This window comes from Protomyctophum parallelum (assembly GCF_964188405.1).
Source record: "Protomyctophum parallelum genome assembly, chromosome: 8".
In the NCBI taxonomy this organism is placed as follows: domain Eukaryota; kingdom Metazoa; phylum Chordata; class Actinopteri; order Myctophiformes; family Myctophidae; genus Protomyctophum; species Protomyctophum parallelum.
Genome location: NC_139703.1, coordinates 18,496,758 through 18,512,690, shown reverse-complemented (window position 1 = coordinate 18,512,690; position 15,933 = coordinate 18,496,758). Strand labels below are relative to the sequence as shown.

General features: G+C 48.4%; 1 protein-coding gene across 1 annotated transcript in view; it reads left to right on the top strand.

Annotated features, from left to right (window-relative positions):
- Window positions 1-15,349, top strand: part of LOC310862942 (calmodulin-binding transcription activator 1-like) — a gene marked incomplete at both ends in the record, with an annotated part of 95,458 nt that extends 80,109 nt beyond the window's left edge. The window contains 5 exons of the mRNA XM_083771065.1: window positions 1-248; window positions 3,434-3,502; window positions 5,072-5,217; window positions 9,882-9,953; window positions 15,256-15,349. The exon at window positions 1-248 is cut by the window's left edge and continues 38 nt beyond it. Coding sequence (XP_083627191.1) covers window positions 1-248; window positions 3,434-3,502; window positions 5,072-5,217; window positions 9,882-9,953; window positions 15,256-15,349 — 629 coding nt within the window. The remainder of the gene's footprint in view (window positions 249-3,433; window positions 3,503-5,071; window positions 5,218-9,881; window positions 9,954-15,255) is intronic.
- Between the last annotated feature and the right edge of the window lie 584 nt (window positions 15,350-15,933).

Below are 15,933 nucleotides of genomic sequence, written 5' to 3'. Positions count from 1 at the left end.
CCCCTCCCAGCGTCGCCACCAGGCCGCGCGGCGCCCCTCCCCACGGGGGGGCGTGCGAGGAGAGCTCCGCCCCTCCGGGGGGCGCCGTGAAGCAGCTCGGCCTCATGTCCGACTGGAGCGCCTTGCTCTGCGCTGCCGCCGTCAAGCAGGAGCGGCGGAAAGACCGCCGTCTGGCCGTGAGCGAGGCGGAGCAGAGGGAGCTGTGTGACAGCATCAGGCACGCTCTGCACGCCCTCCGAAAACACAAGGTACAAACTACCACAGGCACGCTCTGCAGGCCCTCCGAAAACACAAGGTACAAACTACCACAGGCACGCTCTGCACGCCCTCCGAAAACACAAGGTACAAACTACCACAGACACGCTCTGCACGCCCTCCGAAAACACAAGGTACAAACTACCACAGGCACGCTCTGCACGCCCTCCGAAAACACAAGGTACAAACTACCACAGGCACGCTCTGCACGCCCTCCGAAAACACAAGGTACAAACTACCACAGACACGCTCTGCACGCCCTCCTAAAACACAAGGTACAAACTACCACAGGCACGCTCTGCACGCCCTCCGAAAACACAAGGTACAAACTACCACAGACACGCTCTGCACGCCCTCCTAAAACACAAGGTACAAACTACCACAGGCACGCTCTGCACGCCCTCCTAAAACACAAGGTACAAACTACCACAGGCACGCTCTGCACGCCCTCCTAAAACACAAGGTACAAACTACCACAGGCACGCTCTGCACGCCCTCCTAAAACACAAGGTACAAACTACCACAGGCACGCTCTGCACGCCCTCCTAAAACACAAGGTACAAACTACCACAGGCACGCTCTGCACGCCCTCCGAAAACACAAGGTACAAACTACCACAGACACGCTCTGCACGCCCTCCTAAAACACAAGGTACAAACTACCACAGGCACGCTCTGCACGCCCTCCTAAAACACAAGGTACAAACTACCACAGGCACGCTCTGCACGCCCTCCTAAAACACAAGGTACAAACTACCACAGACGCGCTCTGCACGCCCTCCTAAAACACAAGGTACAAACTACCACAGGCACGCTCTGCACGCCCTCCTAAAACACAAGGTACAAACTACCACAGGCACGCTCTGCACGCCCTCCGAAAACACAAGGTACAAACTACCACAGACACGCTCTGCACGCCCTCCGAAAACACAAGGTACAAACTACCACAGACACGCTCTGCACGCCCTCCTAAAACACAAGGTACAAACTACCACAGGCACGCTCTGCACGCCCTCCTAAAACACAAGGTACAAACTACCACAGACACGCTCTGCACGCCCTCCGAAAACACAAGGTACAAACTACCACAGACACGCTCTGCACGCCCTCCTAAAACACAAGGTACAAACTACCACAGACACGCTCTGCACGCCCTCCTAAAACACAAGGTACAAACTACCACAGGCACGCTCTGCACGCCCTCCGAAAACACAAGGTACAAACTACCACAGACACGCTCTGCACGCCCTCCGAAAACACAAGGTACAAACTACCACAGGCACGCTCTGCACGCCCTCCGAAAACACAAGGTACAAACTACCACAGGCACGCTCTGCACGCCCTCCTAAAACACAAGGTACAAACTACCACAGGCACGCTCTGCACGCCCTCCGAAAACACAAGGTACAAACTACCACAGACACGCTCTGCACGCCCTCCGAAAACACAAGGTACAAACTACCACAGACACGCTCTGCACGCCCTCCGAAAACACAAGGTACAAACTACCACAGACACGCTCTGCACGCCCTCCTAAAACACAAGGTACAAACTACCACAGGCACGCTCTGCACGCCCTCCTAAAACACAAGGTACAAACTACCACAGGCACGCTCTGCACGCCCTCCGAAAACACAAGGTACAAACTACCACAGACACGCTCTGCACGCCCTCCTAAAACACAAGGTACAAACTACCACAGGCACGCTCTGCACGCCCTCCTAAAACACAAGGTACAAACTACCACAGGCACGCTCTGCACGCCCTCCGAAAACACAAGGTACAAACTACCACAGGCACGCTCTGCACGCCCTCCTAAAACACAAGGTACAAACTACCACAGGCACGCTCTGCACGCCCTCCGAAAACACAAGATACAAACTACCACAGGCACGCTCTGCACGCCCTCCGAAAACACAAGATACAAACTACCACAGGCACGCTCTGCACGCCCTCCTAAAACACAAGGTACAAACTACCACAGACACGCTCTGCACGCCCTCCTAAAACACAAGGTACAAACTACCACAGACACGCTCTGCACGCCCTCCTAAAACACAAGGTACAAACTACCACAGGCACGCTCTGCACGCCCTCCTAAAACACAAGGTACAAACTACCACAGGCACGCTCTGCACGCCCTCCGAAAACACAAGATACAAACTACCACAGACACACTCTGCACGCCCTCCTAAAACACAAGGTACAAACTACCACAGGCACGCTCTGCACGCCCTCCGAAAACACAAGGTAGGGGAGAGCCGCCAAGGATGTAACACTTTGCACGTTTCATTTTTTTACTCAGAGATCCGTTTATCTACACATGTAATATTTTCAGGCAACAGACCTACACATGTCTGCTACCATAAACCACTTCAAGTTTTTCTTTTGATAAAACAGTCCGGGAGTTATTAAACCGAACTTGGACGCTGTTCCGGTGTTACATTTGCTGTGCATATCGGATTAATTGTAACGGCATGCGTGATGAATGTAACAACGCTAAAAAACATCATTAAACATCGTTTTCAGCTTAAAGCAATTATATTTCATTGAATCAACTCCTTAGCATTGTTTTCATACCATGGATGTGATAAGAAAATGTATCAAACATAAGGGAAATATTAAATAGTATCGGGTGTACCAGTTTGTACCAAGGAGCATATACTGAGCCTTCTGCGCAAAAGGGATGTAGCTTGTAGATCTTCTATTTTCGTGGTGTCATGCAGCTATTAACCCATTTTGGGCGGGAACCCCTTTTGGTGTACGCATTATGTCAGGTCAAAATGGGTTAAAGGACCTCAGGACATTGTGGTACTGCAGTTAAAACTGCTTCAGAAGCAAAAAAGAAATGCCATGGACTGATTAAATCAGAGGCTCAAACCATTAGACGTACGTTTGAGGGACATAGACGATATGATATTAAATATTAAAAACTGTTTTAAAATTCATGTTATAGCTGCTTTAAAAGAAAATACCAATCTGCACGTTTGAAATGCTTTTGCAAAAGTTTGTGCTTTTTACTGTATTTATATTTTGATGCCTTGACTCAAGACTCAATGCATTTTAATTATAATGGCATGTTGAGTGCTAGAACAGGCATGTTGAGTGCTAGAACAGGCATGTTGAGTGCTAGAACGGGCATTATGTTGACATGTCGGCTGATGTGATTCTCCTCATAGGGACCCATTCAGGAACAACGCAAAGAGATTGCAGCGGTGATCCAGCGCTGTTACAAGAGATACAAACAGGTATCAATTCAGTTCATCCATCCATCCTCAACCGCTTATCCGAAGTCGGGTCGCGGGGGCAACAGCTCCTCCAGAGAGAGAGCTCCAGACGTCCCTCTCCAGAGCAACAATAGTGACTTCCTCCTGGGGGGATTCCGAGACGTTCCAAGGCCAGTGAGTCTGTTTCCTCCAACTGCGCCTTGGTCTGCTCTCCTCCCAGTGGGACGTGCCTCGAGGACCTCCCTAGGGAGACGCCTCTGATCCTTGGTCTGCCCCGGGGTCTCCTCCCAGTGGGACGTGATCCTTGGTCTGCCCCGGGGTCTCCTCCCAGTGGGACGTGGTCCTTGGTCTGCCCCGGGGTCTCCTCCCAGTGGGACGTGATCCTTGGTCTGCCCCGGGGTCTCCTCCCAGTGGGACGTGGTCCTTGGTCTGCCCCGGGGTCTCCTCCCAGTGGGACGTGATCCTTGGTCTGCCCCGGGGTCTCCTCCCAGTGGGACGTGATCCTTGGTCTGCCCCGGGGTCTCCTCCCAGTGGGACGTGATCCTTGGTCTGCCCTGGGGTCTCCTCCCAGTGGGACGTGGTCCTTGGTCTGCCCCGGGGTCTCCTCCCAGTGGGACGTGATCCTTGGTCTGCCCCGGAGTCTCCTCCCAGTGGGACGTGATCCTTGGTCTGCCCCGGGGTCTCCTCCCAGTGGGACGTGATCCTTGGTCTGCCCCGGGGTCTCCTCCCAGTGGGACGTGCATCGAGGACCTCCCTAGGGAGACGCCCGAGAGGCATCCTAACCAGATGCCCGAACCACCTAAGCTGGCTCCTTTTCAGGCGAAGGAGCAGCTTCAATTCAATTCAATTCAATTCAATTCAATTCAATTCAATTCAATTCAATTCAATTCAATTCAATTCAATTCAAGTCAAGTCAAGTCAAATAAAAGGAGCTTTATTGACATGAGAAAAGTACATATACATTGTCAACCAGAGACACTCCCCCTCGTCAGGTGAAAAGAAGCGGCTTAATTGGACTCCTCATGCATTGAAGGAAGCATGAGGTCAATCCGTTGCTCTCCCCAGGTTGGCAGAGGGAGTGTATATAGAGCCCAGGGTTACATTAGATAATTGACACATGGTGAAAAAAGGGTTACAAAAATAATACGAATACGAATATAATAACACGAAGAAGAAAGCTGTCTGGGACGACAACGTAAGGATATGCAGTACGCAGATATTAAGCCTTTCTGAACGGAAACCCCTTTTGGTGTTTTAAGCATTATGTTGAAATGTTGAAATTGAAATGTTGAAAATTGTCATGATTTAGAAGACATTTTTTAATTCTGACGTCAGGCCTCTTTCTAACTCTCTCTCTCTCTCTCTCTCTCTCTCTCTCTCTCTCTCTCTCTCTCTCTCTCTCTCTCTCTCTTTCTAACATCTCTCTCTCTCTCTCTCTCTCTCTCTCTCTCTCTCTCTCTCTCTCTCTCTCTCTCTCTCTCTCTCTTTCTAACATCACTCTCTCTCTCTCTCTCTCTCTCTCTCTCTCTCTCTCTCTCTCTCTCTCTCTCTCTCTCTCTCTCTCTCTCTCTCTCTCTCTCTCTCCCTCAGTATGCACTTTATAAGAGGATGACCCTGGCTGCCATCCTGATCCAGAGCCGGTTCCGGAGTTTCCACGAGCAGAGGAAGTTCCAACAGAGTCGCAGAGCAGCGGTCCTCATCCAGCAATACTACCGCTCCTACCGACACTCCCTCAGGTAGTGCACGTGCACACACACATACATACACACATGCACGCACGCACGCATTTAATCCACCCAAAACATACTTTTTGTAACCGAGGATGACATTGTTTAGAGAAATGAGGTGCAAATCAAGCTTGTTTTGACTCAAAAAGAAGAATCTGAGATATTACGATTGTAAAGACGGCATGGTCCTAAATGGTCTTGCACCTCCGTACCTCTGTGACTGCCTACCTACATATGTCCCTAACCTCCCCCTCACCTCCGTACCTCTGTGACTGCCTACCTAGATATGTCCCTAACCTCCCCCTCACCTCCGTACCTCTGTGACTGCCTACCTAGATATGTCCCTAACCTCCCCCTCACCTCCGTACCTCTGTGACTGTCTACCTAGATATGTCCCTAACCTCCCCCTCACCTCCGTACCTCTGTGACTGCCTACCTAGATATGTCCATAACCTCCCCCTCACCTCCGTACCTCTGTGACTGCCTACCTAGATATGTCCCTAACCTCCCCCTCACCTCCGTACCTCTGTGACTGTCTACCTAGATATGTCCCTAACCTCCCCCTCACCTCCGTACCTCTGTGACTGCCTACCTAGATATGTCCATAACCTCCCCCTCACCTCCGTACCTCTGTGACTGCCTACCTAGATATGTCCCTAACCTCCCCCTCACCTCCGTACCTCTGTGACTGCCTACCTAGATATGTCCCTAACCTCCCCCTCACCTCCGTACCTCCGTGACTGCCTACCTAGATATGTCCCTAACCGCCCCCTCAGGTCCTCCACTGCTGGCCTACTTGAAGTGCCTAAAAGAATGTGCACAAAAAAATATGGTGAGGCAGCCTTCTGCTTCTACGGCCCAACAGCCTGGAATAAACTACCATTCGAGCTCAGACATGTAGACATTTTTAAATCCCAACTCAAGACTCACCTCTTTCTTCACTCTTGCTTTTAGTTGAGTTTTAATATGCACGTTCCTACCCTGTCCTGACTGATTTGCTGCATGTGGTGCTTTTATTTGTTTTTATTTATTTTATGTTCTTATATTCAATTTTGTTCTTTGCCATTGTTCTATCATTTTAACTACTTGTGTTTTATTGTATTCTATTTTTGTGTCCTGCCCTGTGAAGCACTTTGAGGTGCATTTATGTATGAAAGGTGCTATACAAATAAAGTTTATTATTATTATTATTATCCACATAGACAGCATATAAGCCAGCGGAAATTGTCATTTCTGTTTTTTTTCATTGTTCTTTTTTCACCGCACCGGAACCCGAGTCTTATGAGCGCGTACAGCACACAGAACCGTAATCAATTGATATTAAAACAGGCGTTGAAAAGGCGATCTCGTTTGGACAGGAGGCATCAAAAGGCGATCTAGGCGCCGAGTGAGTTGCAACATTGAAAACTAAACATTATTTTGAAAAAAGGTGAGTTGGTGAGTTTGCTAACGCACTGAAAGAGGGAGAAACAAACAGCTGGTTTATTTTTCAAGGGCCACAGGCTAAAACAGAGGGATGTTGCTGGCTTCAGATCATCATCATTTTTCGAGCGCGGTCAAGATCATGGATTCCACAATGCCACAACGCCAGACTTTCCGGTCCTTCATTACCATCCCCAGTTCCTGCTTACTGATGCCTGTGTCCCGACTCCCTAGCGATGACATCAGGGAACGACAGTTTTCTACCTCTGGTCTGCTTTAAGGCAGGACTCCAGAGAAGAAGGGAAGATATAACCTCATTGTCGGCTCTGTATAGCAGTGGCCGGCAAACAGTGTTCTTCTGGATCGGACTAGTGATCGATATATCGACAATATATAGACGATATTTCTATACCGTTGCCTTTTTCAGGTGGAGCGAAATCCCTTCACGACGGACGACGTACGTCGCGACGTATATTTTTCCGTCGCAACGTATATTCGAGTACGTCCTGGCGTAAATATCAATTCGTCCCGGCAGAACGGACTCGTCGCGGCTATATCTACCCGTTTGCGACGTAATAGGTTGACTATTATTTTCCGTCGCGCCAGAACGGGACTCGTCGCAGCTATATCTACCCGTTGTGGCGTGAGCTGGACTCGTCGCGGCAGAACGTGACTCGTCGCGACTATATCTACCCGTTTGCGACGTGCGCCTCGCCGGTCCGGTCTCCAGGCGAGCCTGCGTCCTTCATATATTTTTTTTTCTGCTCTCGTTGGACTTAACTTTAAAAGTCCAATGGAACACCTCTTTGTAACGGGCCGCTGTAGCATAGTGGTCTAATCCCTCGCCTCTCTATTCTTTTTTGCTGAGGACGCTGGTTCAATTCCCGCTCGCGGCAGACCAAAATTATTATATTTTAGACAGACACACAGACAGACAGACTGCCTGTCTGCCTGCCTGTCTGCCTGCCTAATGTATTGTAAATAATGTATTCATTCCATACGGCTATTTTTTTTTAATATAAAAACTTTTGTCTTTCGCGCGATTCGAACCAGCGTCGTCAGCACCAAAACATTGAGAGGCGAGTGATTAAACCGCTAGACTACAGCGGCCATACGTTACAAAGAAGTGTTTCATTGGACTTATAAAGACAATAGCACCCAGCTGCAGTCTCGCAAGGGGAGGGACTGGAAGTGCTTTTATTTCCGGCTTCCACGTGCACAAGCGCACATACACGCACGCGAAATATAATGCGCGTGCACGACACGCACTTGCTGGTGCGCGCTTAAATGCTGGGTGTATATAGTACCATCTGTGCTTAAACATAATTACGTGGTCGGTTTGGAAAAGTTTGAAGTAGTTTGTTGTAGGTAATATTTTAATTGAAAGCTTATTAGTTGGTGGTATAAGTGTGCATATTTGAAGAAATGCAAATCTAACAATAATAAAATGATATGCAATAATAGGCTAGGCCTATATTGTCGATTATAACATAATGATATCAAGGCATTTAAGTAATGTAATAAGTTGCTATAACCCCGTACCCCTGTCCCACACACACCATGTCCAGACCATAGACCACAGACACACGACCATATGCATTTAATTTACTATGAAAACCTGCATTTCCCGTCAGTCAGTCAGTAAGTGTGTCATGTCACGCCTCGTGTCATGCCTCCATATATGGTCACGCCTCATGACACGTCACACCACCATATATGGCCGTTTCCATATGATATAAGATCCCGACACTGACCTCATCAAACCCTGGATAGCCATACATTGAAAAGACTGGATCATCACCTAGATCTCCATATATGGAGCTGAGGCGGCCAGCAACTCTACATCTGACCTCATAATGTAATAATGAGCTCATAATGTAATTAAAAGACGAGCACATAACTTAATAGATTTTTCTATAATGTAATAATGTGTTACATTAAGAACCTCCACATAGGCGACTCATACTGTAATAAAACTTCATAATGCAATAATGTCTTTATAATGTATGAGCTGATTATTACATATTGCATTATATTTCGCGTGCGTGTATGTGCGCTTGTGCACGTGGAAGCCGGAAATAAAAGCACTTCCGGTCCCTCCCCTTGCGAGACTGCAGCTGGGTGCTATTGTCTTTATAAGTCCAATGAAACACTTCTTTGTAACGTATGGCCGCTGTAGTCTAGCGGTTTAATCACTCGCCTCTCAATGTTTTGGTGCTGACGACGCTGGTTCGAATCGCGCGAAAGACAAAAGTTTTTATATTAAAAAAAAATAGCCGTATGGAATGAATACATTATTTACAATACATTAGGCAGGCAGACAGGCAGGCAGACAGGCAGTCTGTCTGTCTGTCTGTCTGTGTGTCTGTCTAAAATATAATAATTTTGGTCTGCCGCGAGCGGGAATTGAACCAGCGTCCTCAGCAAAAAAGAATAGAGAGGCAAGGGATTAGACCACTATGCTACAGCGGCCCGTTACAAAGAGGTGTTCCATTGGACTTTTAAAGTTAAGTCCAACGAGAGCAGAAAAAAAAATATATGAAGGACGCAGGCTCGCCTGGAGACCGGACCGGCGAGGCGCACGTCGCAAACGGGTAGATATAGTCGCGACGAGTCACGTTCTGCCGCGACGAGTCCAGCTCACGCCACAACGGGTAGATATAGCTGTGACGAGTCCCGTTCTGGCGCGACGGAAAATAATAGTCAACCTATTACGTCGCAAACGGGTAGATATAGCCGCGACGAGTCCGTTCTGCCGGGACGAATTGATATTTACGCCAGGACGTACTCGAATATACGTTGCGACGGAAAAATATACGTCGCGACGTACGTCGTCCGTCGTGAAGGGATTTCGCTGTCTCTCGCCTTTTTTGCGATACTGACATTGCGCATGTTTGGTAAATGGTGCATTTATAAAGTGCAGCGCGTGGAACCGGCTGGTTGCCTTAAACCATTTTGGGGCGGGAACCCATTTTGGTGTTAGCATTATGGTATGCTTTAGCTATTGAAAAATAGCAGATCTACAAGCTCATAGCGCGCCACCGAGTGGGGGCCTAAATAATATAGAAGCGTTTTTATCAAGAATTGATCAATGTCACCATGGTCCACACACTGCCACATTGCTCTAGCACCCCCTAGTGTCTATCTGTGCACGCCACTGCCAACCAGCACATCAGGAGCAATTTGGGGTTCAGTGTCTTGCCCGCAAAGGGCCTTGTACAAACCTCTGTCTCCCATCCCGTCTCCCACAGCAGTCTCCTCACTAAGAAACAGAACCAGGCGGCGCGCAAGATACTGAGGTTCCTGCTGCGATGCCGCCACAGGTAGGCACACACACACACACACACACACACACACACACACTCCGCCCACTACACGTCAGTGTGCTAATAGTTGGTGTTGTTTTGCTGTTCCCGTGAAGCCCCTTGATGGACCATAGACCTCTGAAACGGGTGAGTTTCTCTCTCTCTCTCTCTCTCTCTCTCTCTCTCTGTGTCTCTCGGTCTCTCTCTCTCTCTCTCTATCTCTCTATCTCTCTCTCTCTCTCTCTCTCTGAGGACTGATACTAGAGCCCTGCGCGGGAGTGATTTATTGACCCCGCCCCCGCAATGATTTTATTTTTGACCGCCCGCAGTGACCGCCTGTCCGCCGCTCCCGCCCGCAACAAAAAAAAGAAGTGGCATTTAGTCCCGCATCATCCCGCTTCGTCCCGCTAAACCAGCAATATTTCCATTGGGACCGAAAGAAAGAAAAAACATTTACCCAAACAGTTCCTGAGATTGAGCAGGCGTGCATGCACGAGAGAGTTGATATGTGTGTGAGGTGAGGAGCTGGTCACAGATAGAGGGAAAGTGTTATATTAGGCCTATTATTGATGCTATATATATTATTATAGTGTCACAGTCTCACAGTCACAGACATTGCACAGCACAGAGAGAGAGAGACAGCGTGTTAAAAACCAAATATACTCATTGTTGTGTTCTGTTTCACGTTATTGCTGAGTGAGTGACGCACACAGGGAAAAGCAACAAGGAAGCGAAAATGTCCATCGTGGGGAAAAGGAACTTGATCCTGACGCATGCACTTCTCAGAGTGATTAGCCTACTAATGATTGACAGGTGCGGGCGCTTTGGGAGCGTGCCTGATGAGAGAGTGAGACTGACTCCACGGTGCTTGTCCAGCAGACATGTTCTCATCAGACATTTATATTTTGCTAAACTGTATAGGCTATATATATATAAGCTCTGTATCTGGTTAATTACGGGAGGATGCGGGATTTTGCGGTGCCCGCTTATTTTATCTTGACCGCCCGCGCCCGCCCGCCCGCGGGTATTTAAATATCGCACCGCGCCGGCAACATTTTGAGTTGGGTCCCGCCCGTTCCCGTTGCAGGGCTCTAACTGATACCTCCTGACTGTGCATGACTGACGCGTGAATCTATTCTACGTCCAAGCATAGACATGGTGACGCCCCGCCTGCCTCTGATTGGCCTACCGACACTGAGCATAGACAGAGTAATATAGTACGGTAACACGACCGCTCAGGACTGCAACAGGTTGCAGAGGACCGTTAAAACAGCAGCTAAAATCATCGGCAGCACAGAATTACCCAGTCTCCATAACATCTACACCACATCACCAAAAAAGCCCACAACATCATGGAAGACACCAGCCATCCCGCAAATACCCTGTTCAAACTACTCCCTTCCAAAAAACGCTACCAGAGCATCAAATCTCGTACCACCCGTCTCAGTAACAGTTTCTACCTCCAGGCAGTCAGGCTGCTGAACAGCTGACCTTGAACTGTATTGCACTGTTTGTCACTTCACTTTTTCAGTTTTTTTGTCTTTTTCTTGCACTATAGATGTTTGTTTATGTCCTGTGTATGTAAGACTGAGAGTGCTCTGAGCAAAATAATTTTCATTGTATTTATACTCTGTATCTATACACATGACAAATGCGGCGATATCAAAGCGTGTCGATCAAGATCAAAGGACAATAATGTTTCAAGTTTACACATACAAATAAATGACACAATAATCAACAATAATTTAGAACACATCCCAAATCAAATCGTATCGCCGCGTATACATTACTTTGCCTCTTCATACGAAAATAAAGGTTTCTGTCGTGCGTGTCGAGCTGTCATTCTTTTGTATTAACCCATTCTTGGCGGGAACCCCTTTTGGTGTTAGCATCATGTCATGCTTTAGCTATTGAAAAATAGCAGATCTACAAGCTCATAGCATGCCACCAAGTGGCGCGCTACGAACTTGTAGGTCTGCTATTTTTGAAAAATCGAAGAACGACTGACATTTTTAGAATCTGATCTCAGGTCAGAATGGGTTAATCAGACCAGTGTGTGTCCAGTGGAAACCTCGTATGAATCTGATCTCAGGTCAGAATGGCTTAAATCGTACGTGTATTATTTCCCGCCACAGAGTAACCTCGCGGCAGACTATATCCACCTCGGAGGAAAGTCTGGTAAGGCCGGCAATGTCGGTATCTAGGCCAATCAGAGGCAGGCGGGGGCGTTGCTCAGTGTCGGTATCTAGGCCAATCAGAGGCAGGCGGGGGCGTTGCTCAGTGTCGGTATCTAGGCCAATCAGAGGCAGGCGGGGGCGTTGCTCAGTGTCGGTATCTAGGCCAATCAGAGGCAGGCGGGGGCGTTGCCATGTCTATGCTCAGTGTCGGTATCTAGGCCAAACAGAAGCAGGCGGGGGCGTTGCCATGTCTATGCTCAGTGCCGGTATCTAGGCCAATCAGAGGCAGGCGGGGGCGTTGCTCAGTGTCGGTATCTAGGCCAATCAGAGGCAGGCGGGGGCGTTGCCATGTCTATGCTCAGTGCCGGTATCTAGGCCAATCAGAAGCAGGCGGGGGCGTTGCCATGTCTATGCTCAGTGTCGGTATAGGCCAATCAGAGGCAGGCGGGGGCGTTGCCATGTCTATGCTCAGTGTCGGTATAGGCCAATCAGAAGCAGGCGGGGGCGTTACCATGTCTATGCTCAGTGTCGGTATAGGCCAATCAGAGGCAGGCGGGGGCGTTGCCATGTCTATGCTCGGACGTAGAATAGAATCAGGCATGACTGATTCCAGGGGGCGGGGCATTTTCTGAGTGACATCCCAGGAGGACATCTCTGTCTTGCTTGGCCTGCCCGGTCTATTGCTACTTTGGTTTTTTTTTTTGCCTTGATTGCCGGGGAGGATAGTGCGTGCGTGCGTGCGTGCGTGCGTGCGTGCGTGCGTGCGTGCGTGCGTGCGTGCGTGCGTGCGTGCAAGGCATGAGTATAGCATCCCTGCTTGTTGCCCAGAAACCTAATAATAGCACTTTGTAGAAGCAATCCAATCCACTTTTATTCATATAATGCACTTTGTTCACTTTGTAAGCGCAGCAGCGGTTACCACAAAGTGCTGCACGATAAAAGATAAGAATAGATAAAAGATAAGAATAGATAAAAGATAAGAATAGATAAAAGATAAGAATAGATAAAAGATAAGAATAGATGCACTAAAGCACGAGGACACGAAAAAACAACAACCCAATGAATACAAAACAGTTATAAATATCACAAATAGAGCGTCTCAGTCCCGCCCCCTTTCAGAACGACGAGTGGCCCAGGAAATGAATCCCAATGCATTTTCCCCATAGACATTTCATGAAGTATTTATTTAAAGACCTTGTAAGCGTCGTACGAAGCCAACTCGAGTCGTGACAAATCATGACAACAAACACAATATTTTGGACCAAACAAATAATTGCAAAGAAGAAAAACAACAAAAAAAGTGTTGTAACTTTTGTAATTCGTTTTTTGGCCCAAAATATTGTGTTTATTGTCATGATTTGTCACCATAAGAGTTGTCTTTGTCAGTCTCACGAGGGGGCGGGACTGCGACGCTCTATAGAGCACCTCAGTTGAGGCAATGTTTCAGTGGCGTGCACAGACATTTAGAGGGGCAGTAGGTCTGGTCCATAGCTCTAATGTTTCAGTGGCGTGCACAGACATTTAGAGGGGCAGTAGGTCTGGTCCATAGCTCTAATGTTTCAGTGGCGTGCACAGACATTTAGAGGGGCAGTAGGTCTGGTCCATAGCTCTAATGTTTCAGTGGCGTGCACAGACATTTAGAGGGGCAGTAGGTCTGGTCCATAGCTCTAATGTTTCAGTGGCGTGCACAGACATTTAGAGGGGCAGTAGGTCTGGTCCATAGCTCTAATGTTTCAGTGGCGTGCACAGACATTTAGAGGGGCAGTAGGTCTGGTCCATAGCTCTAATGTTTCAGTGGCGTGCACAGACATTTAGAGGGGCAGTAGGTCTGGTCCATAGCTCTAATGTTTCAGTGGCGTGCACAGACATTTAGAGGGGCAGTAGGTCTGGTCCATAGCTCTAATGTTTCAGTGGCGTGCACAGACATTTAGAGGGGCAGTAGGTCTGGTCCATAGCTCTAATGTTTCAGTGGCGTGCACAGACATTTAGAGGGGCAGTAGGTCTGGTCCATAGCTCTAATGTTTCAGTGGCGTGCACAGACATTTAGAGGGGCAGTAGGTCTGGTCCATAGCTCTAATGTTTCAGTGGCGTGCACAGACATTTAGAGGGGCAGTAGGTCTGGTCCATAGCTCTAATGTTTCAGTGGCGTGCACAGACATTTAGAGGGGCAGTAGGTCTGGTCCATAGCTCTAATGTTTCAGTGGCGTGCACAGACATTTAGAGGGGCAGTAGGTCTGGTCCATAGCTCTAATGCATTGCATTTAGAGCTATATGTTACTCTCAACTTCCGCCGCTCGCATGAATGCAGACCAGCCTCTCGTCTTTAGCGTAAATAAAAAGAACGTTTTTTGCTACTCACCAAAACAAAGGGTTGTGTCACACGTATAAACGGTACTTTTTGGCCAGAAAGGGGTTTTTTTCTTCACTGAAGGAAAAATATTATCTCAGGCAATTCTCTGGGCAATATCGGTAGAATAGTGGAGTAACTAAAAGTATTTTTTTGGCCAAAAAGTATAGCTCTAAATGCAACGCATTAGAGCTATGGACCAGAGCTAGAGGGGCAGGTGTAAAAAGGGCACCCTGTGCAGCGCGTGGAACCGCCCGGGTGCCTTAATAGTGTGAGATTTATAGATTTTTGTGCCTGAATAATACATACAAGAATTGATCAATGTCACAATGGTAGTGTACACAGTGTACACTGTAAAAAAAAAAAGACAAAACACTAGGGGGTGCTAGTGCACGCCCTGTGCACGCCACTGCACTGTTTCATTCCAAGGACACACAGGTTGACATGCATTATTCCACAGACTCCCCCCCCCACCCCCGATGTGTGTCCTTGTGCAATGTGCATCATGCATGTGTGTGTGTGTGTGTGTGTGTGTGTGTGTGTGTGTGTGTGTGTGTGTGTGTGTGTGTGTGTGTGTGTGGGTTAGGGGTGTAGTTATTAAGTATTGCTATTCAGAAACAGACACGCGCGCACGCACACACACACACACACACACACACACACACACACACACACACACGCACACACACACACACACGCACACGCACACGCACACGCACACACACAGACAGACACACACGCAGATTTGAATGTATCTGTATATATGTGTGACTGTGTTGGTTTCTCGTCCACGCAGGGCCAGCGAGCAGAGAAAGGCCAGGGGTCCTGAGAGACCTGCACCCCCCCCTGGGCCCCCCCTGCCCCACCACAGCCCCCTCCTCAGCCTGTGAGCAAAGCTGCACCCCTCCCTCCCTCCCCCCTCCTCTCTCCCTTCTCTCTCTCTCTCTCTCCCCTCCTTATATATATTTGCGCTCCGTCACGCGACAAAAATAGCTAAAATAGCTGATCTACAAGCTCACAACGCGTCGCGCTGCGACGCGTTGAGAGCTTGTAGATCAGCTATTTTCGGTGGCGCAATTACCCTGCACTCTTTATCTACTGGAGATGCGGTGTGTGTAACGACATGGATTTATAAACAAATATGTTCAACACAAAATGCTGTGTTCAAGTTCAGGGGACTTCGGGGAAAAAAGCAATTCTCCTGAATGCTGCCTTCCTTCCGGCATGGCATGGAAAGGAAAGGAGAGGAGGGCATGTCTTTCACCATGTAGTAAACGCTGCATTCATTGGTTCTGGAGAGGGCAGTTGTTTTACAGACGGGTAAAAGGACAGTTGTTTTACAGACCTGTAAAAGGGCAGTTGTTTTACAGACGGGTAAAAGGGCAGTTGTTTTACAGACCTGTAAAATGGCAGTTGTTTTACAGACGGGTAAAAGGGCAGTTGTTTTACAGACGGGTAAAAGGGCAGTTGTTTT